This window comes from Barbus barbus (assembly GCF_936440315.1).
Source record: "Barbus barbus genome assembly, chromosome: 19".
Classification (NCBI taxonomy): domain Eukaryota; kingdom Metazoa; phylum Chordata; class Actinopteri; order Cypriniformes; family Cyprinidae; genus Barbus; species Barbus barbus.
The window spans coordinates 25,497,498-25,514,533 of record NC_136747.1 but is presented as its reverse complement, the minus strand read 5'-3'; the positions used below and the strand labels follow the sequence as shown (position 1 = coordinate 25,514,533).

Here is a 17,036-nt window from a genome sequence, read left to right as displayed (position 1 = left end):
GACCCTGGACAACCAATGGGCCAAGTATAATCCAATCCAAAAATCCAACGACTAATCCAATAATTCAACGCAATCGCACTGTCTTTTCTCTCTTGAGGCACAGCTATAGCAGGGAGCAAACGCCAACCCAAAAGCTGTGTACGCTCAACGAGATCTCTCCGCAAGAATGACAAAGAGACCAACCGTGACGTAGTCAGGAGCTGATATAGCTTCCGACAAGTCATCGGTCAAGGTCACGTGTGACTGAATTAATACGAGATTCTCGATGTGATGTGAGAGACGCAACTTCTTCCACCATGTATTGACCATCTCTGGCGGTCTGAAACGGTGAAATAGAACTTTTATTTGAATTAGAAATAATTTTTTAACATTATAAATGCTGTTACTTTTGATTGATTTAATGCATCCTTGCTTAATAAAAGTATTAATTTCTTTAAAAATAATCTTACTGAGCCCAAAACTTCAAATGACAGTTTAAATATTACACATTTCTAACCTTTTTATTGCTGATTTATTACTACTAATGAATATTAATACTTAAAAACAAACAATATACATTTTATTTTAACAATATATATATTATTAGTAATATTTAAATGCATTCATATTTATTATTGATACTTTGGCTAATTTTGTAATACTTTTAAGTGTAGCTTAGTTTAAATCAGTTCCACAAATCATAGATGCATCCATTCCCAGTACAGTTTTCTTAACTACTCTTTTTGATTAGTTGCCCAGAAAAGTAGTTGACTAGTGTGCGAAATTAAAATACTGGCTGAAAAACCAAAGCTAAACCAAAATGTTGTCACCACATATAAAACAAGTGCAGATAAAGTCATGTGATACACAAACAGTTGAAACAGACTCTTTAATTAGAGGTAAAACTAATTGACTAGTCTGTGTGTGCTTTGACTCATGTCATAATGCATCATGTCCTGTTTGTGGCAGTAAGCAGTTGGCCTAGTGACTCACAGCTACATCCATATTCACACTGGAGGCCAAGTTCACTTCCCCATTACATTAATAATGTATTATCCATCTCTCTTTCCCTTACATTTTCACTTTCTTTCAATCTGTTACCTTAATCTAGTTCACTCAATGTCTGCCAATAAAATGCCTCTTTATTCATTCACCTGTCTTCATGTCACCGCTAATATAATTTCATCTTTGATTTTTCTCCGCCTTCCAATACTATATCTGTTTCACCTATCTTTTCTCTCTCCATCTTTTCCGATGACTTTCATCGCCTCTCTCAGAACTCGCGCTACCAGACGTACCAGCGCATGTGGAATTACATGTACTCCAAGCAGCCCAGCGTGTTCGTGAAGAGCACGGAGGAGGGCATAGCGCGGATTTTGAACTCCAAGTATGCCTTTCTTCTGGAGAGCACCATGAACGAGTACTACCGACGCCTCAACTGCAACCTCACGCAGATTGGAGGCCTGCTGGACACCAAGGGCTACGGCATCGGCATGCCTCTGGGTGAGTAAGGCAGAAAAGAAAGAGAAAGAGAGAGAAAGGCTTCAGGTGGAATATAAAGGTTTAAGAGAAATCAAAGTCTGATTTTAACCTTCTTATGTAAGTAGAAATATTTTTGAGTGTCCAGCAAGGAGGTCTTTAATGCAGTATCTGGAAAAAGTTAGCCATTAGCATTCCTATTCATCCAAGTGGTTAAAGCAGCAAACGGTGGAAAAAGTCTCACAATGTGTCTAATAACTTTGAGTCTTAAATCTTTCTATTTCTTATTTTGAACTTTATCTCAGAAAAATTGCCAGTTCTATTTTTTTTAGTCTGAGGTGGAAGCAGACTTTCATTGTGACTTTGGAATAGGTGTGAATAAAGAGACATAGAGACAATAAAGAGCTTTATTTAAGGAGTTAATCAAAATTATTCAGGGTAGTAATTTTTTACATGAAAACAAGGCTGTGAGAGATATGTGACCATGGACCACAAAACCAGTCATAAGGGTCAATTTTTTTAAATTGAGATTTATACATCTTCTGAAATCTGAATAAATAATCTTTCCATTGATGTATGGTTTTTTAGGATAGGACAGTATTTGGCCGAGATACAACCGTTTGAACATCTGGAATCTGAGGGTGCAAAAAAATCTAAATATTGAGAAAATCTCCTTTAAAGTTGTCCAAATGAAGCTCTTAGCAATGCATATTACTAATCAAAAAATTAAGTTTTTATATATTTACAGTAGGAAATTGACTAAATATCTTCATCTTTACTTAATATCCTAATGATTTTTGGCATAAAAGAAAAATCTATAATTTTGACCCATATAGTGTATTTTTGGCTATTGCTACAAATATATCCCAGCGACTTAAGACTGGTTTTGTGGTCCAGGGTCACATATGTGTTCAATGTATTGTACACTCACAGCCTTGTTTTCATTTTGGCATCTAACCCGAGCCAAACCATGACCCACTGACATCCAGACATATTCCAGTTTAAAGATGCAGTATGTAATATTGATACCTAGTGAGTACTCAAAATTCAAAATATTGGACAGCGTTATTTCTTCTGCCACCTCTTCCTTGATTCTCACACAGGCTGCCAGGTACCACAATGAAAGAGCATAACTGACAATGTTAGGCAACAAGCCTTAAGCTGAGCAGTTAATTTATCAACTTTAGCTTTTTCAATGGTTGCCAAAGCTTTATAGGTCAGATACAATCTGCAGTCACTGATCCATATTGTTTGCTGGTTTCCATGGCTGCAACACGCTGTGTTTTCCGTCATCTGGCAACCCAGGTTGTCGAAATTGGTTAAATTGGCAGTGGGCAGAATCACACAGATCAAAACAAAACAGACATTCTGACACGGAACACACACTTCAACATAGAATAACTGGCTGTAGAATTTTTTTTTTTTTTTTTTCAGTGAACTGTGTCCTAAATATCTGCTAATATATTATGGTATTTTTATGCTTTAGTACAGTCAAAAAAATCATATACAGCACTATTAATGCCAGAACATTTATTCTTTTCCAAGTGTAATGTGCAGAGACAACTAAAGTGGAAAAAATTACTTCTAGTGGCACAGAAATTATGCACTTTAAAATTTACAGTATTTATATTAATTAACCAAACAGTCAAACATTTTATTTGCAGTATGTATTTATTTTTATGGCAGTAAATATGCCAGTAAATAAATATAAATATATAATTGTAAATACATTCCAACATTTGTTTATATATTAGGCAAAACATCAACTTTCTGTGTTTTAGTTGTGTCTGAGAAGTGGCTTAGCTGTTACCATATACTCTGATATGTTTAGCCGTGGTGCTCAAGAGGATGGTGCCAGTTTGAGTGTGGTTTGTGGCATTTTCTGAAGTCGCTATTTTTTCTTTAATATTTCTTGTTGTCTCTCCATTGTCCCTCTGCATAAAAAGTCCAAAAGTAAAATCAAAAATAGTGTTTTATTTCTGTCAGAAATAAATATGATGATGGCCCAGAGAACATCACACAGACAAGAAAGCTGTTGTCACAATGATAGCATCTCTTTACACTCTGGCATTGCACATTTCTTTCTAATTTTTCTCCTGGATAGATGGCTTGCCACTTTTCACAACGCTTGATAAATAGCAATTCTGACTTTGTCTTTGACATTTGACATTTTCAGCAATTACTCCTTGACAGACAAAGATATGAGGGAGGGAAAAGAAACAATTTATGGCATATGTGTTTTGCATTGAGGGCTTTAATACTCACTAGTGGGTATTACGATGAGGAAGGCTGGAAAAGAGAAAACGTGGGGTCTTAATCGTAGCTAAAGAATTGGGCTGGTGAGATAATGCCCACTATTGAGCCACTGTATACGCTGGAATAATGTAGAAGGGGTTTCTGGACTTGAGTGCAAAGGGGCTTGTCAAGTCAAAATTTAAGAAGCTTACATCCAGCTGTGAAAGTGAAATAGGCCGTAAAAGTGTTATTGGCGTCATGTGGTGATTTTGCACAGTAGGCCTACTGCTCCAATTCCCAAAGACGTCTAAGCAAACTAATAGTTCTATTATATTTTTTCTGCGTTCTTTTGAAGATGATCAGGACATTTCTGAAATGCAAAATGTCTTTACTTCTACTGTCGTCAGTACAGTTAATCAAAGCACTGAAAATACTAAACAATTGTATTGCTTTTTGTCCTGTATTGGATCCCCACCAGCCACCTTTGGCATTTGTAAGAACAGAGACAAGAGCTTAAAATATGAACGTTCTGGATTTTAATTAAAACTACCTCTAGAAGATTACAAAGAATTAAATCTATCATCAGTAGAGTAGTCATGACAGTGAATACTATTCTAACTCATGAAATAATATTAAATAAAATGCTAAAAAGTTGTATTTTTATGAAGCTTTGAGTAGAACACGGAGCTGTCACCAAATGCTCTTGTTGCTTTTGGCAGCAATACATATCAAGTTTCATGTCCCTACGATTGGTAAAGAATTGTTTCATGTCTTTGACGTCTTACACTTGAACAGTGTAGTATATCAGAAACCTTTTAATAGCTCTTTTCTGACATGGTCTGTGGGTTTTCTGATGAAATCTGATGAAACCTGTAGGAGGATTAGAAATAGTGGAAATCTAATTGGACAGAAATTGAAAACACTGCTAGCAATAAAAAGTAATAAATTTTATTCTAGTGATATTTATATACTTTCATTTTTAATTCACTTTAATTTTTAGATTTTAGTTGAAGTTTTAAGAATGTTTTAAAAAGTGCTTTTGTCATTTGTATTTTATTTATATATTTTCATTTTAATGTATATTTCAGTTTTAGTAATTTAAACTTATTTTATTTCAGCTGGTTGCAAAGGCAACATTTCTAAACTTTAATTTCATTTTTGAGTTTTTTAAGTTAAGTTTGAGGGTTTTTTTATCTAATATTTTTATTTTGTTTTATTTCAGCTTTATTTCAGTCAACTAAAACAGATTCAAATAGTTTTACTTTCAGTTAACAATTACAACACTGATATCCAAACTATTCAGTCCAAAGGTTTTTAATTAAACCCGTCGGGGGTGTTAAAGGCTTTGGGAGGTAGATTTAATACTCACTAGTGGTTATTATTAAAGGGAAGTTCATAAAAAATTAAAATTCTGTCATCATCTATTCATCTTTTAAGTTCCAAAAGTATATGAATTTCTATAAACTGTTTAACACAAAAGAAGGTATTTTGAAAAATGTTGTTAACCAAACAGTTGATGGTAGCCATTGACTTCTATAGCATGGAAAAAAATGACTATTAACATAGTTAACATTCATAGTTAACAAGTCTTGTTTTAGCAGATAAAATTATGAGAGTATGAGTAAAAGACAGGACATATGAAACTGGGATGCTTATGAATACTCCCAAACATCAGTGGGGAACTTGTACCTACAGTAGGTTAATAGATGCAGTGAGAAAATTACCAGTGCTGCTTGCTGTTTTTGATCTTCTGTCCTCCGGGAAGATCAGTCCAACAACCTCATGACCACTAGGCTAAACTGCCCTCCAAAACATCACCATACGCTCATAATCGCATGATCCCGTAAACAGATTTGAAATGAGAGCCCAGGAGCAGCATCCGTCTTCAAAGACTATCTCCAGGTCATAGAATGTCTTCCAGGAGCTCAAACATTCATTCCCTCCTCCCGGTTCTAACTCATCTCTTCAGGTCGCCTTCTAAAGTTCTGGTGCCAAGTGATAAAATCCTCTCATCCACTCATTCATGAAGAGGCTGGTCACCATGGACACCCCACATCCACTTCCATAGCAACCTGGAGTGCAGATGGTGTCACCACAGAGTCCTTAGACTGGGTTAGACTGTAAAACATGAAATCAAAATTGACCTTTCAAGCGACTATTTAATCACACCCATACCTTCTGTAACACCTCACAATATGGTTCAATTTGTTGAAGACTAGTAACATAAACTATGAAAAAACATTAACACATTTATTGATGTAGTATAATATTATTTTGAATATATTGGTCATTTAATTTGTTAGTTCATATTAGATACTTAAATATAGATAGATTAAAGGCTAAAGGTACCTAATGCATTAACAAATGTTATGAAATTTGCTTTATTCATCAGAATATGTTCTTCTATAAATATTCTATTTCAGTCGAAAAGTACATCACATTACAGTAGTAAAATTGTTTGTGAATAGCTTTTCATGTTTAATGTACTGTATGTGCTTTTGTGTTGAATAATCAGCATCAATAGTGAGGTTCAATCGGGTCATTTTCAAATAAAACAACAAATAGTTAAACTTCTCAAAACATTTCAGTGCTGAAAGGTGAAAGAAATTCATTTATAACCTGAGATAACAAGCTTAGAATATAATTACAACAAGCAATGCAATATCCAGTTGGTGACCTTTCAAAACTGCGCAGTTTTAAATATCAGATTTATTCTTGTTAACCAATATATTTGCAAACAATTTTATAAGATATGAAACATTAATTTAGAAATAACTTAGGTTAATTGGAAAAATGTGCCTCTACGTACCAAAAAAACAAACAAACTACAAATTAACGGCAGTTTCTAGAAAAAAAACACAAATTTTTTCATAAAAATTATTATTACTGGGGATTATCAATAAAAAAAGACCTTTCACAATTCAATGTTGTTATTTCAAAGCATATGTAAACCAATACATTTTGATGTTTGCATCACATAATTAGCTTCATATGGCTTTCCTGATGTAAACTTGCTCGGTAGCTCACCTGGTACAGTGAGGCAAAGTGCTCAGATACGGGTCCTGTGAAACATGAGTCACAATAAATCAGCTCAAAGACTTGTTGAAGCAAGCAAAAATGGCATTTCGGATAAAACTGAACGTTTTCCGCACCAATCACTGGACACTGGCAGGTTTTCTCTAATGAGGTTGAAGGTAATTTTGAAAGCGTGCATATTTATTAGCTTACATGACATAAGAAAATTGCAACTTTGAACACAGGGCTTGATGTAAGTGAGATTGACACATAAAATAAATGTTTTGTGCTTATTATATTGAGGTGCACCTTCACAGCCTTTGAATGAAAAATAAACTAACATTCAGTGACAGCCGGATCCATTCCAGTGCATATCTGCAGTGTTTAATTTGAATTAACATCTTTTAATTTGATGAACACATCCTTTCATTTCACGTCGTTATTAACGAGACATGATTAGCTGTGATACAGTAATGTTTAATGAAGGGTGATGTTATTCTAACAAGTCAAATAATTTGGAATTAACCTATCATAACATTCATTTTCACTCTGACACACTGGCTAATTTAACTCATTTGCACAACATCAGTTGACTTAAGACATACTCAGTCATGTCTTAGCAGTTAGCGTATGTGTTATGACACGTTAAACCAGAGTGCTAATGAGAGCAACACTGGTTTGGGTCACTTGCTGTAACAGTTCTTGTCACTATAGGTGTCCAAAAGGCCAAAAACTGTTTACTGTATCATTGCTAAACTTAACATAGCATTGCTAGCCTTAGCCTGTCTGCGGTAGATAGTTGGTAAGTTTTTCAGCCTCGCAAAGGTTTAAGGTAACCCTTGGAGTCCAGTTAGCTAACAGCTAAACTAGTGTAGCTAATTTAATTCACTCTCTTGCAGGTTCACCATTCAGAGATGAGATCACGTTAGGCATACTGCAGCTGCAAGAGAACAACAGATTAGAAATCCTAAAGCGTCGATGGTGGGAAGGTGGAAAGTGTCCTAAAGAAGAAGACCATCGAGCCAAAGGTGAGTGAAATGCTGTTATTTTACTCATTAGCACCTCAACATAATATACCGTTCTGTTACTGTACGTCCTGATACCAACAGTACTGGCATTTTAATATATGGTTCTGGTACAATCCTGAATATTTATAACCTGAAGTCTGCGTGTGTGTATTAGTTAAAGTTGTGCTATTCTCACAGGGACAAAAAAAATTATTCATTTTGTCCTATAGTTTTTCATTCTTTTATCCTTTAGATGAATACTAAAACCTGATGAATGTCTTTGCAATAAAAGACTGTAAGGCAACATTATTTTATAGGTGAACAGGGTAAAATTGATAGCTAATAGATATCACCATGCATTCACCAGTTCGCAGTACATTAAGATTTAAGTTTTATATATAAATATATATATTAAATATGCAAATAAGGCACAATATATTTCCAGAACAAAAGTCTAAACAATGGATAAAGCCAGGTTCAAAATTCTTGTTTCATTTTGTTGACACACTGTAGTACAAATATATCTCTTTTGTCACTCCATAAATCAGAAAATATAGTCAACAATAAATACATTTTCACCATGTCTTTAGGAATAAAATGTTATATAAATCAGGCAACTGATATGTGGATAAACCTCTCTGTAAAAACATTCAGAATATACAGTATATAGGAATAAAACTGTCATGTTTGGTGTACGTCAGAGCTATTGAAATGGAGATTTCTGGCTTAGTGCATGAGAAAAAACTTATTTTGAGACAACAGCCTTTACAGATATGTAGTGTAATTGAAATCTACAGGCACAAATAGATAAAGTGTCATAAAACAAACACTTAATGTGCATTTAGGATGTTTTATTTTCACTAGTCTGAAAGAAGATGTGTTATGGAAGCAAAAGAGCCCAAAACCTCACAATAGACCAGTGCATGGAAAAACAATGGTTTTGCCTGAAGCATCTAGCCTTAATATTTTATGTCGAATTTTTGGATTAGAGATGAATATATATGAATACACAAGGGCTCTCTCAGATTATCCTGGAAAACCTGATAATATCAGAGATTTTCACAACTAAATCCTGAAAATTAATAAAATCTTAAAAGGTCATGGAAATTTTTCTAGATACGGTCATTTCTAAAGTATTTGTTTGGTTATAAATGACTATTTGTGAGTGCAGTGTCACCAAATAGATTTTTCTAAACAAACGTGGATAATAGAAATTCATTAGTCATAAAGTGCGTGAATCCTGAATGTAGTGTTTGCATGGTATGATTCGTTTACCTAGCCTACCTAAGTATATCTGCTCTTCAAATAAACATCTATTTGTGTGAAATATAAAAAATGAGATTTGCTCAAATCACACAAACATTGGCAGTGTGAATATTTGGTTTCCTGTCACTCTCTATATTGTTATAATATTGCATATAGGATGTACTACATGGGTCTGATTCAAATGACAGATGCTTCACAGCTCTACTAACACTGTGAGTGTTTATTTATGTGGTCTGGTGATATTTGCATTCTGTGTATTGTAGACTCATGCTGGCCCAGGGGGAATGGAGGGAAAATGGGAGCTATTTGGAGCATAGGCATGAACACACGTGTGCTTGTGTGTGTAATTTCTCTAGTGTGGTTTGCAAACATTGTATATTCACCAGAAAGTGACATTTACAGGATCTCAGGGTTATTTACAGGTCTGCAAGAAAATGTCTTATGAGCTCTGTTTTTGTGATTCTGCTAAACTTAGAATTGTTGTGGGTTTCCTCTTATTCAAAAAGTTTTTAGTTGGTGTTTCTTTGCAAGTGAATGAATTAATTGTATCGCTGGCAACTAAACCACCTGAATCCTGGTTAAGGGAAGCAAAAATCCTTGTCTCCTCTTAGTTGATGATGCTTCAGGATTCAAATTTGAATGGTGACCCAATACACAACAGAAGCTGATTATCATACATGTCAAATAAAAGTCAAATAATCCCCGATTATCATTATTATTATAATCAATTAATTTAAACAAACATTTCTGACATGCATTGTTTATTTTTAAGAAACAGAGAAATTAAAATTTGTATTTATCAAACCACCTGGCTTCATGCTTCCGCTTGATAACTCTTAGGAATACCACCTCCACCCGCCTACATCTCTGAAATATAGTTTAATAGGATCCCTCTGGAATCCTGCGGGAATGCAGATCTCTAATTAGATCCACAGTGTGTGTGTGGAAGGAGTTTTTGTGTTTCTCACATTACCGTGTTTTTCCTTCAGGTCTAGGTATGGAGAATATTGGCGGGATATTCGTGGTGCTGATATGTGGACTCATAATAGCTGTTTTTGTAGCCATTATGGAATTTGTGTGGTCCACACGCCGCTCGGCTGAGACAGATGAGGTACGCCCTCACTCCTGCCCCATCCGAAACCACAGACACTCACGAGTAGGTCACAACGCCAACCAGTCAAGCCGTCTGTGTTTGTGATATAACTGTTCCATAGCTTTCTCACAGTTTACCGCAGTTCAAACATGGCTCTAGCAGCAACAAGGTCATGGGTTTGATTCTCAGAAATGATAAAATGTATATGCAGTGTGTGCTGCATATAGGTTGCTTTGGATAAAAGCATCTGCCTGATTCATTAATGTAAATTTAGAGACAAGTTGTTTGGAATACGAACGAGTGCTATTATAGACCTATTTTTTGGCTTATTAAATGGAAAATTAAACAATTTTGAGACTGAAGTGCAATGCTTATGGGCGCAATGATGGATCACAGCCTTTATTTATGAGTTCCACAAGATTTGAGAACATATTTTATCCATTTTGTTTTAGACAAATGGAGAAAATAAAGATGTAGTTGTTCTGGTTCTGAAAACTCTACATTGCACAAAACGTTATTCAATGCAGGTTATTTATGTAGTTCACGTGGCAATATCACATTTACTGATATAACATGTATTTTGAATGCATTGTAAGTCGCCATGTATAAAATGATCTACCAAATGCATACAGTGCTGCTTAAATTTGTGAACCCCTTGCAGAATCTATGAAAATATGAGTAGTTTTAGCAAAATAAGAGTGATTATACAAAATGCATGTTAGTTTTTATTTAGTACTGTCCTGAGTAAGATATATTACATAAAATATGTTTACATTTAGTCCACAAGACAAAAAAATAGCTGAAATGATTAAAATAACCCCATTCAAAAGTTTGGGAACCCTTGGCTCTTAATACTGTGTGTGTTAATACCTGGATGATCTACGACTGTTTTTTGTTTTGTGATGGTGGTTCACGAGTCCCTTGTTTGTTCTGAACAGTTAAACTGAGCACTGTTCTGAAGAATCTTCAGTTTTCCAGCATCTTTTGCATATTTGAACCCTTTCCAGCAGTGACTGTATGATTTTGAGATCCATCTTTTCACACTGAGGACAATTGAGGGACTCAAACACAACTATTAAAAAAAGGTTCAAACATTCACTGATGCTCCAGAAGAAACACAATGCATTAAGAGCTGGGGGGGGGGTGAAAACTTTTGAACAGGATGATGTCCAAATTTTTATTATTTTATAGAAATATATTTTTTTCCCATTTAGTACTGCCCTTCAGATGCAACAGAAGATATCTGCATGTTTCCCGGAAGTACAATTTACCTTGATCTTCAAATTCAAAAAGGTTTTCACCGCCCAGCTCTTAATGAATCGTATTTCCTTCTGGAGCATCAGTGAACGTCCCTGTATTGTCCTCAGTATGAAAACATGGATCTCAAAATCATACAGTCATTGCTGGAAAGGGTTTAAATATGCAAAAGATGCTGGAAAACTGTAGATTCAGCAGGACATGGAGGATTTTTCTGAAGAACAGTGCTCAGTTGATATTTTCAAAACAAGCAAGGAACTCATGAATAACCATCACAAAACAAAAAAAAAACACAGCCATGGATCATCCAGGTAACCACACACAGTATTAAAAACCAAGGGTTCCCAAACTTTTGAATTGGGTTATTTGAATCATTTCATCTTTTTTTTTTTTTCTTTGTCTTGTGGACTAAATGTAATCATCTTTTATGTAAAATATCTTACTCAGGACAGTACTAAATAAAAAAATAACATGCATGTTGTATGATCTCTCTTATTTTGTTAAAATTACAAATTCTGCAAGGGGTTCACAAACTTTCTAGCAGCACTGTACATTTAAATGTATGGGATTTTTACATTAATTTATTAGTCCAGCAGGTAGATACACCCCTAACTCAATTAGGAGACTGTGGCCCACTATGGGTCCTCAGCAAACTTCCAAGTGGCCTCAAGATGATGAAAAGCATTAAAATAAGCTGAAACAACTAAAGCTCAAGATAATTCACCACCTCTTTGAAGAACCAGGATTCCTTTTGTCTTGAAAAACTATTTTAAAATAGAACTGGTAGTCATGTAAATTTGAATCCGTATAATTTCATGAATATTTTTCTGACTATAAATTGATGCCATGCTTAAAATATTTGAGAAAATGGTAGTGAAAATAGTTTTACAAATCCTTATGAAGTAAATAACGAGCAGTTGGATGAGTCATTGGGCCTTCAAATGAGGGCTCTTGAAGTGAAAAAGGTGGAGAACCACTGCCCTAACTTTCAGTATGAGATACGAATAGCGATGCCCACTTCAGATAATTGAGCAAATGATGTTCTGTTTTCACTTTACTCCTGTCCATTTTCATTTTGTCTTTTTCCTTATATATTTCCTTCCTGACTCTCTTTCCTCTCTCTTCCTCTTTGATCCTCACTAAGGTGTCAGTATGTCAGGAAATGATTACTGAATTCAGAAACGTTATCTCCTGTAAAAAGAACTCTCGTTTGCGGCGCCGGCGGCCCCACTCGTCCAAGGGCATCCTCCGGCACCCAGCCCGTCTCCCTTTAGGAGCTCCCCGTCAGATGCGACTCGTGAGGGAGATGCGTCTCAGCAACGGCAAACTCTACAGCGGGACGGGACCATTAACCGGCACCGCTGCTGGACCGGGTCCCAGCGGAGGCGCTGCGGAAATGGGCCCAGGCCCTCAGAGACTGCTGGAGGACCCTCTCAGTGCCAGTGTCCCCAGTAGCGCACCCGCTCTGGTCCCCACGGCGGCGCCCCGTGGCTGCACACACGTGCGGGTGTGCCAGGAGTGCCGGCGGATCCAGAGCCTTCGCTCCACATCATCTTGCTCGCGCATCTCACCGCTGGCCTCCGCCACGTCGTCTCTCCCGCGTTTGCCGCCGCCCCCCTCCACCTCCAATACTAACACCGACAGCGAGGGAGGAGGCTCGGGCAGCCCATGCAGGGCCAAACCCACGCCCCCTCCAAGGCCGCTGCCGCCCACTAAAACTCCCTCTACCGATCTCCTCTGCAAGCAGGACTGAGACCGAGAGTAAGTAAACTTTTGTCGGGACAACAATTTAATGTAAATGAGTGCTGGAGGACAGACGGAAAGACTCAGCCTACGCCTCCAGTCAAAGGGACCTCTGGGATACTGCAAATAAAGGCCATTTTTGGATGCAAATTTACATGGACACTGAGTGAGAGAAAGATGATTCAGCCAACTGCTTGCTGTCCAAGTGTCTGGTTTTAACACCACGTCTTGCAGCGGCGCTCAGAAAGCCAGTGAGGATCGGCATGCTGTTGAGACTATGTAATGCATATCCCGTGAAAGTATGCTATGCAACATGTCATAAAGGGAAACGCTGAGGAAAACTATGAGGACAGCTGTTAGTTTTGCATAGAAGTGCGGATCTTCACTGCTTTGTGATGGGGGACTATGCTCCTGTGAGAGGACGATGGAGTCTATACCTAAAATGTGTGCACGTTGAACTGAAATGACTTCAGTGCAAATCCAGATTTTTTTTTTTTTAAATAGGGGGGAGGGTTACAATATTCCTGAATGTCTCTTGCTTGTTTTCCTTTCTAGCTTTTTCTTTGGTTTCATTCTTTTAGTCCTTTAAAAAAATATATATATATGGTACCTGTTTTTTTCCCTCTTGTTAATTTCTCTGAAGACAAGGTATATAGATTTTTGTAAGTTTTTTGGGGAGTTTTTGTGGTCAGGAATTGGTTTTCCTCTTCTTAAACCTCTAAGATTGCTCACCTGGTTTCAGTCTCTCATCTTCTGTCTTAAAATGCCAACCGTTAAAGTTCAAAATCAACATGAAAAGTATTAAAAACCCAGTTTACTTCCATAATGTGACATATTTCCAGGTAAAACAAGATATTCAAGGAGGAATATGTAGGGCAGGATTTTATCCATCAACAATTGATTGGATCTCACAAAGTGAGCATTCCAGATCTGAATATCATTGGATTGTGGAGTTCAAGATTCACCCTTGAGACCACCTCAGCATATCCTAGTGGTAACACTGCTTTCTAAATCTATACTTTATTTGCTATTTTTGCCATAACCTTCATTGTATTATTGTTAACTGCCATTGAATTACTGTGTTAATTATTGGCAAGCTTTTAGAAAGGCTGCATTACTGTACTTAATCCAGTAATCTACAATAATACCAATTTGACTGTTGGTTAATACTAACAGCCACACAACCTTGACAATGTCAAGCGAACAGGAAAGTTATTTCAGAAGCAAGAAAGTTACATTTTTAGCATTTTCCCTAACATACACTTGTGAATCGTTCACAATAAGACCAGGAATGTGTGTAAAGAAACTAAATAGGATCAGCTTCGATTTCATGTTGACTTAACAAGCTGCCCGTCAATATTTGCAATTCGCGAGGACACCAAGAAACATTTTTCATCCCTGGAAGACAATGACAAGAACAACAACAAGACGAGACAGAAACCCCTTTGTGGACCTGAAGGGGCATTTATCTGATTATGTGGGAGGACAATTAATGATGTTTTTCATTACAGAACTAAATGAGCCTCTATCATGAATGGTTTGTTGAAGTGCACTAGAAGTTGCTGTCTGGGTGCTTGTTGAGATGCCAATATCCATTTATATCCAAAGTGTAAACATAGCAGCCCTGTTTAGAATCTGCAGCGTTATAGCATTCGTATGTTGGTGCTTTATGATTGTGTGTGAGAGTGAGTCCGTTTGTGTCAAGGGAGATGGAAATGTGATAATCATTTTTTAATCAAAGCTGATTTTTTATTTCTCATTAATTTTCAAAGATTTCTATACCAGTGCTTGAAGAATCACACCCACAATGAAGAAAATAAGGCAAATGATTCAGATTATATTGTTATTAATATTCCAATAAAACTGTGGGGTAATGTAGGAGGGCTGTTGCCCTCTTTCGTTAAATATATAGACACATGTTTGGAATAAAACGGTGATTCAAACTGTGATTGTCGCCCCTTCATGTTTCTGTTAGTTGATAACAATCTTAATAATACTCTGTTTGGAATGCTTTCAAATTCTTACAAGTGTCCTAACTAGGTGTGATGCGATAAATTAATTAATTTGGAGATAAAAGTTATAAAACTTAATAAATCAGAATTAGTTTTATAATAGTACTAACTTGTAACTACGACATGCAATGAATGACAGGACATTTTGTCGCTCACTTAGTTTCTACGGCTGCGTCTAAATGAAGACTGCTGATATTATACTGCTTTTTATCATTAGAGATTGAATTATAGATTTAAAAAAGCGCCAGCCATATTCTCTCACATTCTCAGATTATATTTCATCCTTACACCAAACGTCGAATTTTGGCCAATCTCTGCGTAGCCCTTCCGTGTGGCCCCGCCCTTAGTGAAATATCATTGGTCCAAAACCCTACTCCACCATTTTAGCAATTTTGTCCCTAAATTTAGCAACTTTTCAGACCACTCTAGCAACTTTGTCTTACAAAAGCACCTAGTAACAAATTTAGCTATTTTTATTATTTATTTGGCAACTTTTGATAAATGATTCAAACGATAAAAAGGCACACATTTTCCATCTAAATTACACAAAAAGAGGAAACAAAAGAGTACAAACAGTACAAACCTAGCAGTACAAACGTCACGTGAATTAAGTTAGCTGCTATTTGCAATTGTCCAGTTTAATAATAATAATTGAATTAATTGTTCATTTATGATACACCTTATTCGTAGCTTGTACCTGCGATTGTTCATCAGTTAGGACATGTAAGAAAAATATCTAGAAAAATTAAAAAGGCAAAAGTAATTTTCCAGGATATTATCCATTATCCGTTGTAACCCTATCACCTGAAAACACAAAATACAATGCGTAATTAAAAACCCAGGTTAAAAAAAAAACCTGTGAAAAATTCTTAGAAGGACAAGCGCAGGTGAGTCACTATGCAGACAGTAGCTTCATGTTACCGACCTGTTAAACATCGTTTAAGATAAAGAATTCAACAGGACAGACGATATTAAAGCATTCCCAACCTGACATTTGCTTCTGAATTACATAAGGGCAGCCAAAGGGATATGATAAGATGACTAAACGGAGCAGATATCCTGTTTTTTGTGCTTTTACATGCAACAGAGAAAACAGGGTGAAATAAACTGCACAAAACTGCCTTCCAGTGGTTGACAGAAGCATTACCCGAGGATAGTGGCTTCATCGAGATGTTCACAGGCGAATGCAGTGTGTTTTATGGGATGTTCTGGCCTGGGTGTCTGGGCTAAAATTAGGGCAGCAAAATTAGAAAACATGGGAAGAAGCACAGACTGTGAGTTCAAGTGAAATGAGTAGCACTGGCTTAAAGGAAAATACAGAACAGGACAAAATGAGAATCTATTTTTAAACAATGTCTTCTAGTCCAAGCGAAAGGGTCAGAATGTTACAGAGAGAGATGCTGTAATCATGCATTTAAAATATTTAACCTCAAATGTGTCACGCCCCGCACATGGTCCCTAACATTATAATATATATTATATTATTAAAATGCACCATTTTTGTAGGTAAAATGGTGAAACGCTGTGTACATAATTCATGTACACGTCTAAATTTGGTCAGTCTAATTAAGTTGCATCTTCCACAGCTTTAAAATGAAAGTCCTGAAATAATTTACAAGTCAAAGCTTCTATTTTGAATCAAAGTAAATGAATTTTCATCTCCAGATTAATTTTTTTTTTAATTACAAAATCAAACAATAGCCTTAAGTTAGGATTCTCACTGGAAAACATACAATTGCATTAAAATTAAATAATTAAAGTGTGTCCTCCCTGTTTGGTCGTGTTGTATCTTGTTTTGGACACCAAATGAGCCACAACTGTCCCTAGTCCCCCCTCCTAAGACATAAATGCACAATGTCCCTGATGTACACTGCGAAAGTGATTTAAAAAAATTTTTTATGGTATTTGTATAGTTGACATTTCTGAATATTGTATACTATTTTTAACAGT

At 36.2% G+C, this 17,036-nt stretch overlaps 1 protein-coding gene across 2 annotated transcripts in view; it reads left to right on the top strand.

The window, feature by feature from the left end:
• The window catches only part of LOC306884989 (glutamate receptor ionotropic, kainate 5-like), a gene marked incomplete at its 3' end in the record, with an annotated part of 49,595 nt that extends 36,511 nt beyond the window's left edge, over positions 1–13,084 (top strand). Inside the window, exons 16-19 of one of the 2 annotated variants that reach the window (XM_079441283.1) lie at positions 1,257–1,482; positions 7,608–7,736; positions 9,971–10,092; positions 12,476–13,084. In XM_079441283.1, the coding sequence (XP_079297409.1) occupies positions 1,257–1,482; positions 7,608–7,736; positions 9,971–10,092; positions 12,476–13,084 (1,086 nt within the window). Of the gene's footprint in view, positions 1–1,256; positions 1,483–7,607; positions 7,737–9,970; positions 10,138–12,475 lie in introns of both variants that reach the window. The other variant, XM_079441282.1, reaches the window with a different exon arrangement.
• Between the last annotated feature and the right edge of the window lie 3,952 nt (positions 13,085–17,036).